Source organism: Onychomys torridus, chromosome 15 (genome assembly GCF_903995425.1).
Source record: "Onychomys torridus chromosome 15, mOncTor1.1, whole genome shotgun sequence".
In the NCBI taxonomy this organism is placed as follows: Eukaryota; Metazoa; Chordata; class Mammalia; order Rodentia; family Cricetidae; genus Onychomys; species Onychomys torridus.
The window spans coordinates 71,601,900-71,622,621 of NC_050457.1; the positions used below are offsets into that span (position 1 = coordinate 71,601,900).

The 20,722-nt window shown below is 39.4% G+C and overlaps 1 protein-coding gene and 1 long non-coding RNA gene across 4 annotated transcripts in view; one reads left to right on the forward strand and one right to left on the reverse strand.

The window, feature by feature from the left end:
• On the reverse strand, positions 1–18,615 carry LOC118596400 (zinc finger protein 58-like). Of its 3 annotated transcripts, XM_036207272.1 has the most exons (5): positions 18,497–18,615; positions 16,794–17,011; positions 11,234–11,360; positions 10,436–10,531; positions 1–3,251 (listed from the first exon to the last, which is right to left on the reverse strand). In XM_036207272.1, the coding sequence occupies exons 2-5, from the start codon at positions 16,815–16,817 to the stop codon at positions 2,119–2,121; spliced, it is 1,380 nt and encodes a 459-aa protein (XP_036063165.1). In that variant the 5' UTR covers positions 16,818–17,011; positions 18,497–18,615; the 3' UTR covers positions 1–2,118. The 3 variants fall into 3 exon arrangements, with proteins under 3 accessions (XP_036063165.1, XP_036063166.1, XP_036063164.1); XM_036207273.1 differs by lacking the exon at positions 16,794–17,011; XM_036207271.1 differs by lacking the exon at positions 18,497–18,615 and having other exon boundaries at positions 16,794–17,081.
• The window catches only part of LOC118596407, a 16,825-nt gene continuing 14,677 nt past the window's right edge, over positions 18,575–20,722 (forward strand). Inside the window, exon 1 of the long non-coding RNA XR_004946685.1 lies at positions 18,575–18,850. This is a non-coding gene — a long non-coding RNA (uncharacterized LOC118596407). The remainder of the gene's footprint in view (positions 18,851–20,722) is intronic.

Here is a 20,722-nt window from a genome sequence, read left to right on the forward strand (position 1 = left end):
TAGAACTCATGTTGTACAAAGGTCTACATTAATAAAACTATTTACATAATCAATACAATCCACATAAAAATGCTTATGGAAACCATCATAGAACATGGGGGAAAATGTGAGAACACAAAAGAACAGAAATAACCAAAGATGTATATTCCCTAACGTCAAATTGCATTACAGAGCCATAGTGAAAAGGATGGCATGGGACTCACATAAATATAAACATACAGTCCAAAACAATGAAACATAAGAAAAAGAGATAAACACTAATGCAATGGACATGTAATTGTTGTCAAGGTGTCCAAAGCTAGGAACTGGAATTGACTGCCTTTTCAACAAGTAATTTGACAAAACTGGAATCAGACCAAAGACCAACACCTTGGGTGGCAAACACCTAGTCATATAGCTCCAGTTTAGTATGAGAGGTCTCTGATGAAACACAGTTGACTTGAAGGGCTTAGGAAGCCCCACCCATCCTGCTCAGCCTGCAGGACACATACCTTCACTACACTTCAATAGATCCATTACTAAGCCATGAGGAAAGATGTTGCTACATTATTTCCATGTACATAGTGCTTTAAATGATAGCTGATATGCTACTGTGAGGTGTAAACAGTGAGAAATGATTCTGCCAGTCATTGTATATAGGATTCATTACAATATGAATTTACTCATGGGTAATGATTGTTCTTAAGGCTTTGTCACACTATATCTGCAGGGCTCCTAAACCAAACAAACTCTGAAACTAAGGTATGAAGGAAAATCAATTCTCTTATCAACTGAGTGTGTTAGTTTTCCTTCATGCCTAAAATTCTCATGTTTGAGTTTAGAACAATTGCTCCACACATAGCCACTGTCTGTGATTTCACAGGTTTCTCTCTTGTCTGAAAATTTTGGTGTTGACTTGTGAAAACAAAATAATTTGTTATATTCTTTTACTTCTCTGCAGTGTGGATGCTCAGGTAGAAAGAAGAGGCTGGACACATCTACAGGCTTTGTCACATTGTCTCTAGTATGCTGTTGGATGGTAACAACAGAGTTGTGAAGACTGAAAAGCCTCCCATATTCATTGCTGTCCTACATTGATTTCTGTTAGACTATACTAAAAATGTGGACTGGACTAAAATCAACATATGGCTGTACTAAAAACAACATGGGGGGATAATCAGTTTATTTCAAATTATGAATTATTGTTCCTAATCCATGGAAAGCAGGACAGGAAGTGATGTAGAAACCATGGGGGAATAGTGCTTTCTGACTTGCTCCCTCTGATTCATGTTCACAATTCTTCTACAACCAAGGAATTCCTGTACAGGGTGGTGCTGGTTATCCTGGATGGCTTCTCTCACATCACTTAGAAATCAAGAAAGCACCCTGAACACAAGCTTGTAATAAAACTAATCAGAGAGAAGCAAATAGCTAACAGAGAATCCTTCAGATAACACTGGGTTGTGTAGTGTGGATATCTGAAGCTAGCTAACGAAGACATCTGCACCTGCAGTTTCTCATTTATGTCACACTTTGTTGCTGATGAAGACTTGAATTACTGTTCAATGCTTAGGCACAGCTTTTGAGTGTGCAGAGTGTCTCTGCAGTATGAAGTATATGCAGATACTTGGAGTATGACCAACAGGTAGAGAACTTGGACATTGATTGCTTTTGTTGGAATCTTCATCACAATGAATTCTCTAAAACTTATACAGACATGAGGAACAGCTAAGCCCCAGTCCTATTCTGCACATGAGTAGGGTTTCTCTCAGGTGAGAATTACTGAGGTTGAATCAGGACTGAATAGTAACTGAAACCTTCACCACATCCTTCACATTTCAACTTTGATTTTCAGGATTAAGAAGACTATTGTGTTCTTTAAGATACAAAGAAACACAAAAAGCTAGTCACTCCCTTCATGTTTGGTTGTTACACTGCTGAATGTTACACTACGTTACTGATGGTAGAGGGTGTTGACTGAGAGTTATAGCACTCACCATCCTTCACATGTGCATAGCTTCCCTACTCAATGCATTCATTTGTGCTGTATAAGGTCTAAATCATCATTAAGAGCTTTACCACATTCCACATGCTTGTGGAACTTCTATTCAGAATGACTTATTTGAGGTCTTTGAAGGGCTACAAAAGCGTAAACTTTTTATTACATTTGTAGGATTTCACTCCAGTGTGAACTGTCTTGTGTCGAGAAAGGGTATAATGATTAACAAATGCTTTGCCACATTCTTCACACTTGAAGGCATTCTCTTCAGAATGAATAGTTTTATGTACCTTAAGATATGAAGGACTAGAAAATCCTTTGCCACACTCTTCACACCTATATGGTGTCTCTCCAGTATGAACAAATTTGTGCTGAGTAAATATATAAAGTTTGGTAAAAGCTTTGCCACACTCTCCACACTTGTAGAGGCTGTCTTCAGAATGAATTATTTCATGTCTTCTAAGGACTGAATAAAAGGAAAAACATCGGCCACACTCTTCACACTTGTAGGGTTTCTCTCCAGAATGAACAAACTTGTGCTGAGTAAGGGCATAAAGCGTGTAAAAGGCTCTGTCACATTCACCACACTTGTAGGGATTGTCTTCAGAGTGAATTCTTTCATGTCTTCTAAGGGTTAAAGAAGAGGAAAAACATCTTTCACACTCTTTACATTTGTAGGGTTTCTCTCCAGTATGACATATTTTGTGCTCAGAAAGGACAGAAGGCTTAGTAAATCCTTTTCCACACAGTTCACACTTGTAGGGTTTCTCACCAGAATGAATACGTTTATGCTTGTTAAGAATTAAAGCAGAGGAAAATGTTCTCCCACATTCTTCACATTTGTACAGTTTCTTTCCACAATGAACTCTTTGATGTTGCTTCAGGAATGAAGGATCATAGAAAGCTTTGCCACATCCTTCACACTTGTAGGGTTTCTCTCCAGAATGAATTCTCTGATGTTGCTTTAGCATTGAAGGATAGTAAAATGATTTGCCACATTCTTCACACTTGTACGTCTTTTCATCAGTATGAATTTTCTGGTGTATAAAAAGTGATGATCGAGTACTGAAGGCCTTATGACATTCTTTACACATGTAGGGTTTGTCTCCAGTATGGAGTCTCTGGTGTATAGATAAGTTTTTTTGAGAACTAAGGGCCTTTCCACATATTTCACACTTGTAGGGTTTCTCCCCTGTATGAATTCTCTGGCGTTGAGTAAGGAGTGAGTTACAGTCAATGGCCTTGTAATGGCTGCAATCATTTGGTATAGTTCCTGTTGAGGAAAAGTTGAGATATGATCAAAAGCTAAGCAATAGTCTTCATATTTATAATGGAGAGATTTACTCATACATATTTAATCATAAATCAGAAACTACAGTATGTTTCACACTGAGCATAATTCACACAATAGAGTAGGTAGAAATAATCTATGCTTTTATTGGAATAAGAGCACACCCAAATAGAACAAAGAAATAATGGCACATTATTTAAAGTTAAACAGCTAAGTAAGTTGTACGGGCACTTTACTGACAAAAATAAGCTCATTAATATGGATGTTATATGGTTGGACATCCATGAAATTATAATGTAGCCAATCCTAAAAAGAGAAAGTGAATTGCGATTGTGTGATTTTGAGTTGTCATCAAAACACAAAACTTTTATCCTACACATAATTTTATTTTGGAAGGTAAAAAAGATATGCTGCACAAAAAGTAGATGGTCCAGAACAAGATTAAATAATATAGCTCAAAAGTTCAGGATGACTGTACGGAATCTTTCTCTGTCCCACCAGCCAGCTCCCAAATCATGACACAGAGACATTATTAATTATGAAAGCTTGCCAATAGTTTAGGCTTCTTTCTAACTAGCTCTTGTAAGTTAAATTAACCCATTTCTTTTCATCTACTTCTTTTACATGGCTTGGTTACCTTTACTTTGTAATATCCATACTTCTTGCTCTGTGTCTTAGCATCTCCTCTCTTTTCTCCAGCATCCTCTCTGCCCCAAAAGTCTTGCATAGCTAATGACCATTCAGCTTTTCACTAAACCAATCCAAGTGACACATTCTCATAGTGTACAATAAGGTTATTCCACAACAGAAAACATGAAATTATATACCTGAAATGTATCAAATCATGATTTTAAAAAAAAACCCTTCAGGTCACCTGTGAATAACAGAAATTTTGCTGAGGAAACATATTTGTCAATGAGTAAATGACAGAATTACCTATTTTTTAAAAAGATTTATTTACTTATTATGTATACAGTGTTCTGCCTGCATATATGACTGCAGGCCAGAAGAGGGCACCAGATCTCATTACAGATGGTTGTGAGCAACCATGTGGTTGCTAGGTATTGAACTCAGGACCTTTGGAAGAGCAGCCAGTATTCTTAACCACTGAGCCATCTCTCCAGCCCTTGTATGTTTTTTTTTAAGACAGCCCTTGTTTTGTTTTCTCTGTGTAGTCCTTGGTGTCCTGTCCAGTGGGTCTTGACTCTGAGATCTGCCTGCCTCTGCCTCCCCAGTGCTGGGATAAATGGAGTGAGCTACCACACTCAGGATAAAATGACACGTTTTTAAGATTTATTCATTTACAAGATTAAACAACTATTGAGCACAAGTGGAGAGAAACAATAAATCAAGCATGAAAATGGGAGACTCCTGTTTGTTCACAAAGTGAACATCAGTGTCACAGCTCATAGACATTTTAATCTTCCACTTACATATTTTATCAATCTGCTTTGTCCATCCACCAAAATACATAGTATATGCATTACAAATGACTTTAGTTAACACATACTTCCAAATAACGATACCAGATATCAAATTGCCAAGTCAAAGAAAAAAATCTTGAATCTACAAAATTCTGAAAGCTTATTAAGACATTAAACACATTTTCCTAGCTGTGAACAGTTTTAGTCTTTGCATATATATCCCCAAAGTGCATGGATTTAAATCCTTATTACTGAGTGCGTATTAGTAAAAACTTTAGGAAATATCTTCATCATTCACAAAGGACTCTAATGAGATGACTTTCATTAACATGAGTATAACTAATATGAATAAAAGTTGGTATCTTACATTGTTTTCATAACTTGGTCTCTAGAAAAGTGCGCAATATTTTGAAGAGTAGAAACAGTGCACAGTCTGTTACTGAACTGCCCAAAGTGACTCCATTTTTGCCTGAGTTATATCCAACTGCTCTCCCAGCTAAACAATCCTCCTAAGAAAACACTGTCATGTAGCCTCACCTGCAGCTTTGGAAGACCTCTTGCTTTGTTTTTGTTTCTGTTTTTAATTTATTTTTATTTTTTATTGGTGTTTTGCATGTATGTATGTCTGTGTGAAGGTATTGGAGTTACAGACAGTTGTGAACTGCCATGTGCATGCTGGGAATTGAACCTGTATCCTCTGGAGGAGTAGTCAGTGCTCTTTACTACTGAGCCATCTCTCCAGGCCCCTGACCTCTTGTTTTACAACATAAATTATCTGAATCAATGGAACTGACTCTTTTGAAATTTCAGGCCCCTGGCCAGCCTCTGGTATGAGGTAATTGTGGGTTTGGCTTTACAAACCCAATAAAACCAGGGCCAGTGAGTCCAGAAATGAATACTGTAATTTCAGGACACCAACACCAACCTAGTTCTTCTGGTTCTCTGAAGAGCTGTGTGTAGGTAGTTTTCTCTGGTCCAGATTCTGGTTAGTGGGACAATCCTGACAGGGACTCCTTCCCTGGGTCTCCTGAGCAGGCGGATATTGACTAAAGAAGTAATGCTTAAAAACTTCTAACCCGAGGTTATATTAGTGGGTCTGGAAAACACCCTGTCTTTTCTTCAATCACTCATCTGAGGCACTGAGCTCCCCCTTATGGTCTTCTCCAGGACCCAAACCTACTCTATGGATCAGTGAAACCATTTTAAAAAGATACAAAAATATATATTAGAGGCTATATCTCTAATAAAAGGGTTAAGTTGTTTAAGATAGATAAATTAAATGAATAAGAGGCAAAAACCTTAAAACCTTGGAGCCAAGTGATGGGAGATCTGACTATGTTATACAGGCTTTTAAAGACAGTATACTTAATGATCTAAAGTTGTTAAAGTTCCTAAGGTTATGAAGGTCTAAACATGTTAACAAAATCTGACTTGAAGATGTATCTATCTAGTCACTTATGTCTTTGCTAACTTTGTTAAGCTAACACTGTGTAACTCCAAAATATGACACTCTCACACAGATATGCATGCAGGTAAATGACCAATGCAAATAAAATAAAAATGAATGATTAAAAAAAAGTCAGCCTTACAATTCCCTCCTCTGATTGTATTATTTCTGATGAAAGAAGTTACTTAATGTAGAAGATCAGCAGGACTGATTTAGATGTTGTAAACATAAGACTTAAAGGGATGAGGACAGTGAAGTTCTCAGAATCATTTGTAATGGGATCTGATTCTCTCTTCTGGTGTGCGTGAAGATAGGTCACTCATGTACATGAAATAAATAAATAATTTTTAAAAAGAAATAATACTTAATGATGTCACATTACTCATGCTTAAATATCCTTACTGTGCCCCAAATTGAGTTTGTAGTCATGATAAATACAAATGTAATTCATTTACAGTGACAATGTTGAAGGGAGAGACTAATTTATACTTTCCATTATATAGTCCTCTGTATATCTTATCAAAATTAAGAATAAAACAGATAACTAATTTAACGTCAACTTCAAGTTTCCTTAATATGGAATGATATTCAAAAGCATATGTACTTAAATAGTTGGTTATTGAAATTACATGCTTGAATAAAAAGGGTTAAATCTACACTATACTTGCACACCCAGGTTCAAATAGCACACTTAAGATACATCAGGTTTGATCAGCCAAGACCACCTGAAAGGTCTCTGATGACACCATGGCCCAGATGATCCAACATCCAGAATGGTTTCAAGGCAACTGGCTCAGAGGTTCACCCTAATGGACTACTCCATAATCCTAAAATTTTCTTTATGTCCATAAAATACAGCGCCCCCCTCCAGCAGGAAGTAATAAAAAAACTACGCCCAATTTCCCAAAATTATCTTGCTGGCTTTGGAGATGGAATTGGCTCACTCCTTCTCTAAACCCAGGCATATTGTTAAAAGAAAAGGTTAAGAGCTTCTTTTGTCCCAAATCAGAAGAACCTTCTGGTGTGGGACAGAGAAAAACCCACTATTTAAAACAGATTGATTATAAATACAATCTCTTTCTAAAGATAAAAAGGGGATATGATATAGATATGATAAGATGAAAGGGTAAATTAATTAACTTACTTCTAAAAGAACAACAACTCATTTAAAATGTTTTACATTGATATAGATTTTAGTCTATTGATACAAACTTAAATTTAATTTTGTTATACTATATGTATATTTCTAATCATGTTTAAGTTATTATGTTTGTATAGCTCATTTTAAATTTAAATCGATAATTAAAAATAGATTAATAATTAGTCATCTATGATAATCATACTCCTAGCCATGTTAGTTAAGTCTTCTAGATATACATAGACATATTTCAGATAGATAGGTAATCTTCAAATACTTCAAAGACCTACACAATATGGCATTTAAAATACTTTTAAAATTTAGACTTTCTGGACAGTGATACATGTCTGCTCCTGGCAGCACTGATTTACTTCAGAGAGGAGGATGGGCATTAAAGACACATAGGGAGTTTATCTTCACCTTGGCAAAAATAGCCATTTGGGCAAAAAACTGTTCTTGCCTGGACTGCTCAATCACCTGGACATGCAGGACCCATAGAAAGATGACCATTGCTTTCAAAATGGTCCTTCAGGTTCCTGCTTCGCAGAGGAAACTGCCAGACATTCTACAGGACACTGAGAGAAATGACCGAGAGACTCTAGCCCTGTGGGCTGAAGACAAATGCCCCAACTTTACAAAGGAACATTAGATGACTGTCCAGGCTGCCAGCTTTCTCTGTCTACTCTTGCAAGACTCCCAAAAAATCCTTCTCCCGGTTCTCAGATAATAATATATCCTTCTGAGGTCTTTGATGTGGTTGAAGACTAGATAGTTATAATTTCCTCAGTTATGATAAAAGATAAGTTAGATATAAAACCTTAGACTCACAAATATAAGGTAGATAGGATATCTTCTTTAATATTGTAACTGTAATTCTTGCTTGATAATTGTTTTGTTACATATAATTGTACTATGTAAAAGTTAAAACCTTCCTTAAAAAAAAAAAAAAGAAAAGGGGAAGTGCTGTGGATATCGCTCTGTGTAAATAAAGTTCTGATTGGCCAGTGGCCAGGCAGGAAGTATAGGCGGGACAAGAGAGAAGAGAATTCTGGGAAGTAGAAGGCTGGGGAGAGATACCGCCAGCCGCCGCCATGAGAAGCAACATGTAAAGACACTGGTAAGCCACAAGCCATGTGGCAAAGTATAGATTAACAGAAATGGGTTAATTTAAGATAGAAGAAGTAGATAACAAGAAGCCTGCCACGGCCATACAGTTTGTAAACAATGTAAGTTTCTGTGTGCTTTCTTGGTTGGGTCTGAGCAACTGTGGGACTGGCGGGTAAGAGAGATTTGTCCTGACTGGGCCAGGCAGGAAAACTCTAACTACAGGACTTATTAGAATCTGCTGCCCCTGTCTTCCTGTGGCCTGTAAGCCAGACCAGGAAATCTTACCAATTATCTGTAGGGAAGAGGATCACTCCTCATGTCCCACAAGACAGGAGAAGAATTCTCTCATGCTGTAGAGGATCTTAGATTCTGCACCCACGTCCTAAATGTCTCAAACAATAGAGGTGTTCATTGCAGTCACTCTGCACTCAATGTCTTATGAACTGATGTTGAGTATCCTATGAGTGCAGGGGAACCTTGTACCTACACCTGGCACCCAACTGTTATGGGAACTACATGCTAGTTCAAATGGCCATGCCCTGTCCCCTGTCTTTAAATTTCCTCCTCTTAACAAAGCTAACCCCAAGCTGAGCTGTCAATGTCTGATTGTGGAAGGAGTCCTCAGCAAAGTGGTAGATAATGTATGACAGAGGCTCTGCCACAGGGCCAGTCAGCACAGCAGGGTGAACTATGGACACTCATTTAAACTAAGGTGCATGTGCGATGTGTGGACCCACCACATCAGGTAAAGAAAGCAATACGGCCTGAGGAGGAGGTGAGGTGGACTGTGACAGTTCACCCAGAGCACTAATTCTGAGTCACCTTCAAGACACAACCAGTACGAGATCCTTAGTCCTCATCCCATGAGAAACCCCAAAGCCAATGGACCTGTACACATGGAAGAAGTTTATAGAATTTAACAGGAGACCTTTAGAAGAAGAGACCATGAGATCTCTTCCTCCCATTGGACTCATGATAATATTAGCCATAATATTTCCTGTAGGGCTAGCAGCACTAGCTACACATGATTGATCTCTAGAAAAAAAAAAATCACTAACTCTTATGTCCTGGGAACATCAAGTTTAGAAATAACATTTTCTGATTTCTCTAATGCATTATGACTGGGTATATATCCAAATAAAAGTTAGTCTTTGTATATGAAAAAAATTAACCTAAACACACACACACACACACACACACACACACACACACACACACACACACACAAAATGGAGCCTTACAACTCAGTAAAAAGCCTAAATCTACTAACTGCCATGAAAGAGATGCCCATTACTGCTTGTCCTACAAGTGGTGTAATGGGGATCCACGGCTGAACCCCTTGAGGTCTAGCAGGCCCTGCTTTTCCTTCTCTTCCTTGGTTTAATGGTCTGGCTCTGCTTAATCAACTGCTTGTAAAACTTCATGGATAAAAACAAAACAGGCTCTGCTAAGTTAGTGAATGGAACGGCCCTTGTACAACCCCTTATACAATAAGTTAATGCTCTGACTCTTCCCTAAGAACAGTGGCGAATGAACTGTCCAAAGTGACTCTGGTTTTTCTGAGTTGTATCCAACTGGCCCCCATCCTACCCACCCAAATTCTTCTATTCAACAGAAATGAAACTGTTGAGCCTTTGCACCTGCCTGCCCCTCTGTAATGAAATTGTGGGTTTGCTTCATAAACTCAATCATGCTCACTTCAGTGCAGAGAACTTTGGGGCATGAGTCTGCTCAGAAGCTCAGCAAATAACTGACTCTTCTGCATAGAATGGCATTTCCCTGAGTCTTACATTACTATGTAGCCTCAACAAAATGAAGAACTTTGGAAGTCATGGTAAATACAAGCACAGCTCACCACTGGGGAAATACAAAGCATAGGAGACTAAAACCATCATAAACATCTGAGACACAGCCTCTGTTGAAAACAAATAAGAGATCTAAATAATAATCACCACCACAATATCTTGTTTCAATACAGGTGGGAACGTCTGGCTCTCTCTCAGATCTTTGGACTTTACCTCTGTCCCCTGACCCCCTCTTTCCTACACACCTGGGTGCACAGGGGCTGGTACTTGTCTCTTCACCTCCCAAGGCCCTTGTCTTTGCTCCAGAAATGTCACCAGGTGTGGCTTGGAGATAGCAAGACCTGTTTGGAGGAAAAAGGAATAAGATTGCTGACATGTTCTTCTACTGGGAATTGACATGTCCCTTCTAGTACAGTCTTTATGGGGAGAGATGATGGAATAAATGACTGCAGATGATCAGTTCCTTAAATGTTTTCTCACAGGACCACTACCATACACAAAGCCATGTACAATGTCCAGATTCTAAGTCTCATATAAAGGGAAAAATATTAAAACCAAATTGTAAAACATTTTCATTACCATGAGTGTTCAATACCTCATGATATAGAATTTCTCTCAATCCCACTAGAGTGAAGGATGCATGCTTCCAACACAGACACATTAAACACACAAAGAGAAATACAATGAAATGTTTCTTACCTATACAGCAACCTCCCTAATTTTTCTTATATTTTAAAATTTTTATTTCATGTGCATTGATGTTTTTACAGGCATTTATGTCTATATGAGGGTGTCAGATCCCCTGGAAATGGAGTTAGACAGTTGTGAGCTGCCAGTGGGTGCTGTGAATTGAACCAGGGTCCTAAGGAAGAGCAGTCAGTGCTCTTAAGCACTGAGCCATCTCCCTTATCCCTGAATTCTTCTAAAATGAAAAATATGAAACTCACTGTTGAAAAGCAAAAATTCTAGTGAGATACCATACCAAGAGAGGAAGCTACATGTTGATAATGAAATAAGAATTTCACTATGGATGAGATCCTTACCCAGGAAATTAAGGTTGCTGTAATTCTCCAACATCACATCCCTGTACAAAATCCACTGAGCAGGCTCCAGGCATTCCCTCTCTTCTGCAGAGAACTCAATGGCCACATCCCAGAATGACAGCATTTCCTGAAATAAAGACCAGTGAATGATATCACACTTTTAATTAATTGAAATAATAACAACATCGATTCTAAGATCTATTGGACTGGCTAGCTTTCCTGTGAACATGACACTGGCTATGGTAATGTAAAAAGAGAGAAGCATTGCTAAGAAAATGCCTCCCCAAGACTGTCCTGTAGCCAAACTAAGGGACATTTTCTTAATTAGTGATTTATTGAGACAGCACAGACCATTATGGGTGGTGCCACCATAGTAAGGTAGTCCTTGATGGTTTAAGAAAGCAGGCTGAGCAAGCCAAGGAAGGTAAATCAGGACATAGTATCCCTCTATGGCTTTTGCTCCAGTTTTTGACACAGGTTCCTGCCTTACCCTCCCTCAGTGATGGACTGTTACCTGAAATTGTAAGCTGAAATAAATCCTTTCTTCTCCCAGTTACTACTGGTCAGTCTTTATCACAGCAACAGAAACCCTAATACAAGCATCATGTGCCTTTGGACACAAATCTAGATTTTGCTCAAGATGAAAGATAGCAAGAAATGTTTCTTACATAGGTGAGTAATATTCCTTAGACATGTCTGAAGTGGTCACATGATCTCACACTTGACCTATTTTGAAGGCAGTACAAGGTAAAAGATCCTATTAGCATAATGCTCTGGATGATAGAACAGCTTTAGAAGATAAAATAAATATTTCAGGAGACACCTTAAAAGAAATATTATAAAGATCAGATTCAAACAAGAGAGACTTCTTGATTAAAAGGTGATACTCCAGGTAAGTGTGTCCATTTAATCTAAACTAACTTATAAAACTAACATTTGATCATTTGATCAGATATAATTTGCCAAAAGGGAAACTCCCCAAAGTTAGGGTTGGGGGATGGTTTTGTTTTTGTCTTTTCAGAAGAATGAAGACATCCAACTAAAGAATCTGAAGACCACTGGACAAATGAGAAATTTTAAGAAAAAGGTTGAATCATACAGAGAAAATGTCCCAAGAAAAAGGGTAAATTGGTCTATCAGTATATCACATTTCTAACAGAATAAAATTTCATAAATCTTGCTAAATGTTTGTTTCTGCTGTTCTCTAAAACATATAAAGCAAATAATCTTTTTGTAGTCCCAGTTCAGTTAAAAATTAAAGCTGGCTTTGGAGTTGGAGCATGGCTCTCTCCTCTAAACCCAAGCACGCTTGTTAAAGTAAAACCCAAACTCTGTTTCATGTCAGAAGAACCACCTGATATGGGACAGAAGGAAAACCAAATTAAGGGACTATTCTATTGCCAGTAATCTCATAATACTTTGATTTTAGTTTGTCTCTTTAAAACTTTTCTTAAGTTATAAATATTATCTCAAAATTTATAAGATTAATACATATATTTAACTTTTTCATGATATTAATGGTCAAACAGAGTACTAATTCTAGATAAAGGCTTCATACAGATTCCTGTACATGATTTTCGGTTTGTGTCTCTATCAGGTAACTAGGAATTAAGGTTTTGTACTCTGGATATACATAACAAACTATCGTCCTTTGACCTCTTCGAGATTTACTTTATATGACATTGAAAATGTATAAGTTTTCTGCAGTGACCCATGACCATGCCTAAGAGAAACCTTTGAAGTCTCCAAAAGAAGATGGGGCCCCACAACGATGACTCCACTGGGAATATGATAATGCCACTAAGCTGACAAACACCACCCAAAGATCAGGTTTGGATTACAAACTGCCCAGAACAAATTCAAGGTGGCTAGCTGAGACAGTCCAGTCCCACCAACTACTCTAGCCAGGACTTGAGACAAGTCCTGCACTTTCCCATTACGCAGAGACCGGGCAGCAAATGATACAGCCAGCTCTCCCAGGACTTGACAATTACATCATTTTTCTTTCAGGATCCCCTAAAGATGACATCATCCCCAGAGAACACGAAGTAATTTTAAGAAACATGACATCTACATTCCCAAGAGGTGTGATGGTGTTTTTGATTGGTCCTTGGGTTGTAGATATCTGTCCTTATTTAGGGAGGTTGGATATTTTGATTGTGCTCTGACAAATAAATCTTGCTTGGAGTCAGAGGGTGGGGCGAGCCAGTAGCTAACCATCAAGGTGTGGAGGATTGTCAAGAGAGGGACTGGAAGTGGTCAGGTAGATCCTGTCTCAGCCCTTTTGGACTGAGGAATGCCAGAGGTAGGAAGCAACTGTGGCTGATCCCTGTTCTCTGAACTTTCAGGTTCATGGGACCACAAGACAATAGTTCTCTGCAATTTGTTCTGTTTTAGTTTTCTGTAATTCACTCTGTGCTCCAAAGAGAAGCACCTATGATAGAGCAGTGACATGGATATTCCAGTTTGGGTCTAAGGAGAAGTACTTGGAGTGCAGTTAGGGATTGTGATATATATACATATGATAGGATGAAAGGGTAGATTTCTACTATTGAATCTACTTTTAAAGAGTAACTTGTTTAAAATGTTTTACATTGCAATGGATTTTAGTTATTGATACAAATTTAAAGTTAATTTTGTTATACTATATATATATATTTCTATTCTCATTTGAGGTACTATGTTTATGTAACTCATTTAGATTATAATGGATAATTAAGAAATACAGATTAATAATTAGTCTTCTATGATAGTCAAACTTATAGTCATGTTGTTTTCTAGGTATACATAGATATAATTCAGATAGATAGGTAATCTTCAAACACTTCAAAGACCTACAGAATATGGCATTTAAAATGTTTTTAAAATTTAGACTTTCTGGACAGTGAGACATGACTGCTCCTGGCAGCACTGATTTACTTCAGAGAGAAGGATGGGCATTGAAGACACTTCATATCTTATCTTCACCTTGGCAAAAATAGCCATTTGGGCAAGAAACTGTTCTTGCCTGGACTGCTTGATCAACTGGACATGCAGGACGCATAGGAAGGTGACCATGGAACTTTGCTTGGCAAAATGATCCTTCAGGTTCCTACTTCACAGAGGAAACTGCCAGACACTCTACAGGACACAAAGAAAAGTGACTGAGAGACTCTAGACCTATGGGCTGAAAACAGATGCCCCAACTTTACAAAGGAACACTAGGTGACTGTCCAGGTTACCAGCTGTCTCTGTCTACTCTCACAAGATTCTCGAAAGTTGCTTGCATCCTCCCATTACTCAGGTTATATTATATCCTTCTGCAGTCTTTGATGTAGTTGAATACGAGATAGTTATAATTTCCTTAGTTATGATAAAAGATAAGTCAGATATGAAACCTTAGACTCACAAATATAGGATAGATAGAATATTTTCTTTAATTTTGCCAAATACAAATAGACTAGTTATTGTAAATGGACTAGATATTGTAACTGTAATTCTTGCTTGATAACTGTTTTGTTATTTGTAATTTTACTATGTGAAAGTTAAAACCTTCCTTTCTTTAAAAAAAAAAAAAAGGGAAGTGCTGTGGATATTGCTCTGTATAAATAAAATGCTGATTGGCCAGGAGCCAGACAGGAAGTACAGGTGGGACAAGCAGAGAAGAGAATTCTGGGAAGTAGAAGTCTGAGGCAGAGAGACACTGCCAGCCACCATGATGAGAAGCAGATGTTAAGGTATCGGTAAGCCACAAGCCACATGGCAACTTAAAGATTAATAGAAATGGGTTGATTTAAGATATAAGAACAGTTAGCAAGAAGCCTGCCATGGCCAACAGTTTATAAGTAATCTAAGTCTCTATGTGTTTACTTGGTTGGGTCTGAGCTGCTGTGGGACTGGCAGGTGAGAGAGATTTGTCCAGACCGTGGGCCAGGCAGGGACCAGGAAAACTCTAGCTACATTGGTCTTTGTGGTTCATGGACATAACAGCTAAGCAGGATTATTTATTGCTTCTCTGCCTTGGAGCTTGCAAAGCACCTTCCAGAACTAAGAAAATTCACCTTTAGGCAGGAGACCTTCAGGTCAGATCCAGCTCCAGTCCCCTAGTCTTGTGTCAGCAATGGGAGGAGGGAGTACCTATTGTAACAATACCTTTGGTACAGCATAAATGTATACTCTGTAAAGAGTGACTACATGGAATCCTGTCCTTAAGTAAAGGGCAGAACTAAGTAGCAACTAGAACAACACATCTCCAGGTCACATGCTAATGAAGAAAATTGGTGACTGGAACACCCAGTAATTTCTCAAGAGAAAAGCAACCGAACTGTGGTGACAGCTTCTTTGTAGCTAGTGGAGTACATTTCTACCTTTACAAGGAAGGTGGAAAAAAAACCACAGATGAGACTCATTTTAACGATATGATCACCAAGAGCACTGGGAAGCTGTCACTGTGGAGAATGGAAAGAGCCCTGAGCACAGTGAAGATGGAAACATACTTCTGTGAGAGAAATATTGTAGCTTCCCGATGGAGAACTAACTGCAAGGATCACTCCCTATGTTGCCCAGCACTGGCTACCATCATTCCATGAAGAAGTGTCTGCTGTCTTGAGGCCAGTCTCCTATGAGATGCTATCAGTGTAGGGCACTGCACCTGTAAACAGGATAGCATTTAGTAGGAATTTTAGCCAATACAATTAATGGCAACCATTTCAAGGGAATTTGAGCCTGGCAAAATTCATTTTCTATGGAGAAGAAATGCAAATAATGTCTGCTCTGAGGTGGGCAAAGTGTCATTCATCGCCATCCCAGCTCTATACTTACACACATGTGGCATGAAAGACTCATTAATTATGATGTCTTAAAATTATATAATACAGAAAGTGGAATAAATCATGAAAAAAATGAGATACCAAATATAGTACTGGATTTGGAAACATGAATTGCATAATTATTAAATTTCAAAATATTATCATAAGCTTTGACTTTTACATTACATGTCTTGATGTATTTGTGGATTTTAATAGTCAGTATTCTGTTTCTCAGTCTTCTTAAAGCCCCAGTAAATGAAGTGTATCCAATAAAGATTAGTGACATACATTCTTATAGATTTGACTTAATTTCATATAGATACTGCAAGAAGGGAATAACGGAATACAGACTTTCAACAAGATGGTCATGCAACAATACACACCTTTCAACCCAAAATATGTTTCTGCATTTGATAATAACTATGTAGAACACTATGCCAGACACTTTAATAACCCATAATTGACAATGTAATGAAAAATCTGTGCTGCTCAGGTTTATTCATTGGATATGTGTTTGACCCCTGTTCAAATCTTTTGCAATGTCTCACCATGGCCTCTGACATACTCATATAGATCGATGGACAGGAACTGAATGTCCTCACCCAGCACACCTCCCCTCCAGAGTTTCCCAGATATGACATGTCTCACACAGCAAGGTTCATGCATGAGTTGTAAACACAAGGAACTCCTCCCTCACACTGACATTAGAACACAAGGAAAGAAGCCTGGGAGGAAAGGGACAGGACTGCTCCACAAGGGGAACTGGACTGGACCTGTGGAAGAGCAGGAACCAACATGAGCAGTCTGCTTCACTGGCTGGACATGGCAGTGCCCATGTGCAGGACAGGGAGGAAGTGGTTTTGTTCTGGCTGACTGTAAGAAGCATCTGCACACACTGGAACCTCTGGAGTAAGGACAGGGGAAGGCATCCCAGCTAGAGCTGCAGAAAAGGACCCAGGAATGTAACCACAGCAGCCACATCAGTCAAGAACTGCAGAATGGAAATGAAGAAATAATGGAGTCTCAGATTAGATATGAAAGGAGCAAACTGATGAAATCAGTGAAACCAGAAGAAATCAGCATCAGGTCATGACAGTAACAAATACAGATTAATATCTAAAAAGAATGAACCATCACTGCATATAGGGAGGAATATTCAAGCCAGGCAACAAGGAATTCTTCTCCACATAGGAATTGCAAACAACTGTCTAATCTCCAAAAATTTAGTGTCTTTAACAAAAACATGTTATTGAGTAATTTAGTCAACAGAAGTTAACCACAAATAGTTCTTAAGTCAGCAAAGTGCTGATTGCATGGATTTGTCATGGTGTTCACTATAAGAAACATGAATTGAACTATAGAAGGTATGTCTCATGACCATGATGTATGTTTAAATGTTTCCGGACACAGACTCTGGCCTTGAATTTGCTATGAAGCAGAAGAGGACCAGAGGTCTTGTCTCTCCTCACAAATGCAGAGATGACAGGGATGTGCAATACAGTAGACTGAAGTATCTTCTCTATCACAGGTCTGTTTACTTTAAATCACATGAATACACACAGTCTGTGAGTTCTTCTTCACCCTGCTGACCTGACACAAAAGCCTGGCACTAGAACTCAAGGCCATGAGAGTTTTTCATCTGTTCCTAGACACCCTGCTTATGGACTAGCTCAACAAGCTCAAGGCTAGATCAAGACTCGTTGACACAATCATTGTGGTCAACTCTACATAAGGGATGGAAGACCTTTCAAAGTTAAGAAAACTAAGCCCTCAAGGTGAGGCCTGGAGTCAGCTTCTCCAGAACCCCGTCTTCCTGTAGAAGATGCCTCTATCTGTGCCTGACATATGTGTATTCAAAGCTTTTCTATAGCAGATGATTCTAACAGATCTGTCTGCTGTGTTCCGGAATTTCCCAGTGGAGAACTGTTGGGCCTTAGATTTTTCCTTTCTTAATTCTTTAGCCGGCAGAGAAAATGAACACGATCAAAACCTCAAGACCGTTACACTAGGCGGCTACAGAGTTCAGGAAGGACCAGACCCCGTTTGCTCTACAGATACTGAGAAATCTGACAGCGTCCATGTGAGATGGCTCAGCTAGAGAAGCATGCTTCCCCACCAGAGCTGCTCACTGAGCTCCCAGCTCCGCCTCAGGAGCAGGCAGTCAGCTGACCATCATTAGTTTGCAATCCTGGACTTGCACTATCAACTACTCCGCGCTACCAGGCTGCTCTCTTGTCCCAGAAGCACGAGGCATACTTGGCTGTCAAGAGGCGTCCTAAGGAAACCATCACTCAGGGCACACTCCTTATCACCTTTTCCCCAGCCCTGACATCCAACCTCACGTGACCCAGCCGGTTCAGCACAGCAGCCCCAAGGCAGTTCTTTCCGACCTCCCACCCAGCCTAGGTCCGCTCCCTTCAAGACGGACCCCCGAACCCCGCACAGTGCCTGAGGCTGCGCTGCACCCTGGACCAACCTCCATGTCAGAGACGCAACTGGAATGCACAGCAGGGCAGGACTCTTGCCAAACTTTGGGGAAGCTGCACGTGTGTCTACCAAAATCCTGATGGGGATTTCCTGGATTTCTCCCTATGACGACACAGTCGTTTGGACTACGTTTCCCAGAAATCTATGCGAAAGAATTCCCGGAACCTATGTATGGAGATTTCTACACTTCCTGGATTTGTGTCTAGCTTCCGGCAGTAATGTATTCGAGGAAGAAGCTAAGTCAGCCGGACAGCCATGTGGATGGGGCGCTGCTATTCACCTCCAGATCCACAACATGAGAAGTATGAGTGTGAGTCGAGTCTGTGACAGAAATATTAGCCTTGTAAGTTTTCTTGTCCATCTATTGTGATTTAATCTTACTATAGCGTTTAAAAATCACGTTGACTCAGTTTTACTTTAAAATAACGAAGCAATACACTAATGTGGGAATAAGAAGTATCTTTTAAAGATTATTTTGAAACCAGCTGTGGTATGTCACACCGTGCTCCTAACTGCCCCGTGGTTACTTGACAAATGGACTCTAGATGAAAGGCTGGACTGGAAAATCTAAAGAGACTTTGTTTCTAAGTAAAAACGAAAAGTCAAAACAAAACACAATTAAAGAAAGATGGGTTAAAGCAGTTGAGTATAATGTCGGCTATGTCTTAATATGCTGTCCTACAAATAATAAGTAATCATTCTTCTGTACCAACACTCTGTGTGAGCCATTCATGGATCTGACCCCACAGCTTTGAAAACAGTCTTGAGAACATTGAAATCCCAACAGTGTAGAGGATTGATGAGGGACACAGAGACGGTATAATCACTGAACAAAGTTAAATGTCCACCTTTCTGACATTTACTTGCTAAGATCTCCCATAATCCATCTCAGGAGTTTTCCACCTGTCCTTCTGTTCCTTAAAATTTCAACTAAAAATCCATGTAAGCCATTTAGTTTTTATGAGAGCTCTATTGGAATTTTACCAGTGTCTCCATGGTTTTTCAGAAACTCAGATCCATATTAACCACCAGGTGTGCTAGGAGCTCATGCTTACCTCCCAAGTGAAGGGACACTAGTCCTGGATTACAGACTCAGGACTGAAGCACGGACAGGCCCAGTCTAGAGTTCCCTATATTTCTACCATGAGTATATGGTGCAGTTCCAATTCCACTTAGTTATCACCTGCATGTTCCATGAAGTGTGACCACACAGGGACTTTAAGAGGGACATTGAACATTTGATCAGTAATGTGGTGAAGCTGTTCTCTTTAACAGTGCTGCGAAGTGCCATTTTGACCTACCTGTTGCCCTTAGTGTCTACAAATCTAGTACAATTTGGAGAGTGATGTCATGTTCTGCTTCCATTTTGGGACAGTGTCCAGCCCCATAGCACAGTTTCCTTCTTCTTTGGGTGCTGACCCTGGAGAAACTTTCCTAGAAATGTAGTTTTGAGCATGATCCCTTACAGTGGGCTATTGGTGAAATTATTAAGGCCACTCCACGTAGTTAAAAGGGAGGTTTATTTTGTAGGGTAACTTACAAATGAAGGGGTAGGTTGCAGGGTCTGGCAAAGGTATAGCACAGTCCGGCGATGTTCTCTGGAGAACTCTGTCCCGTCTACCTCCTGCGTCCAGCGTCCCCGAACCAAGAGCGTGACCTCCTCTTGATCCTCGGTCTTCTGCTCCCTCCTCTGCCCCGCCTTGTGGGCGTGATCATTACTGAAGCCTCAATGGGGGTTGGAACTTCCAGGCCAATGCTGGGATGGCTATCCACTGCAATGGGCCTTTACCTTTCAAATGAAATTGTACTTCCATAAGATGGATACCTCCATGGATGTGCTCTTGGGCCCAGAGCACATTAATGTGCGGTCAGTACAAAGTGCCAGCATTCCCTCCAAATTGGAGTTAATCTCTGACAATTATAGTTGATTTCACATTGTTTTTGACTTTAAAGTGATTGTGGTTTATAATGGGAATGGAACTTATTGTTTCATACAGTTGAATGCTTAGGCCCTGTTTGGGAAGGATTAGACGGTGTGGCCTTATCAAAAGGGTCTCACTGGGAGTGGGCTTTGAGGTCAAAGAATCCTATGCATTACCTGTCTCCTACTGATCAAGATGTAAGCTCTCTGCTACTATTTAAGGATCAAGTCTACTATCCAATGCTATGTTCTCTAACAAAGGACTTTTACACAAAGAAACCATGAGCAACAAAT

Bases quoted from the DNA above. Each gene is read 5' to 3' on its own strand.
- LOC118596400 (XM_036207272.1), bottom strand. From the start codon at position 16,817: ATGTTGGTTCCTGCTCTTCCACAG. The intron at 11,361-16,793 runs GTCCAGTCCAGT...TCTTTATTTCAG, and splicing joins TGGTTCCTGCTCTTCCACAG to GAAATGCTGTCATTCTGGGA. The intron at 10,532-11,233 runs GTAAGGATCTCA...TCCTCCAAACAG, and splicing joins CAGCAACCTTAATTTCCTGG to GTCTTGCTATCTCCAAGCCA.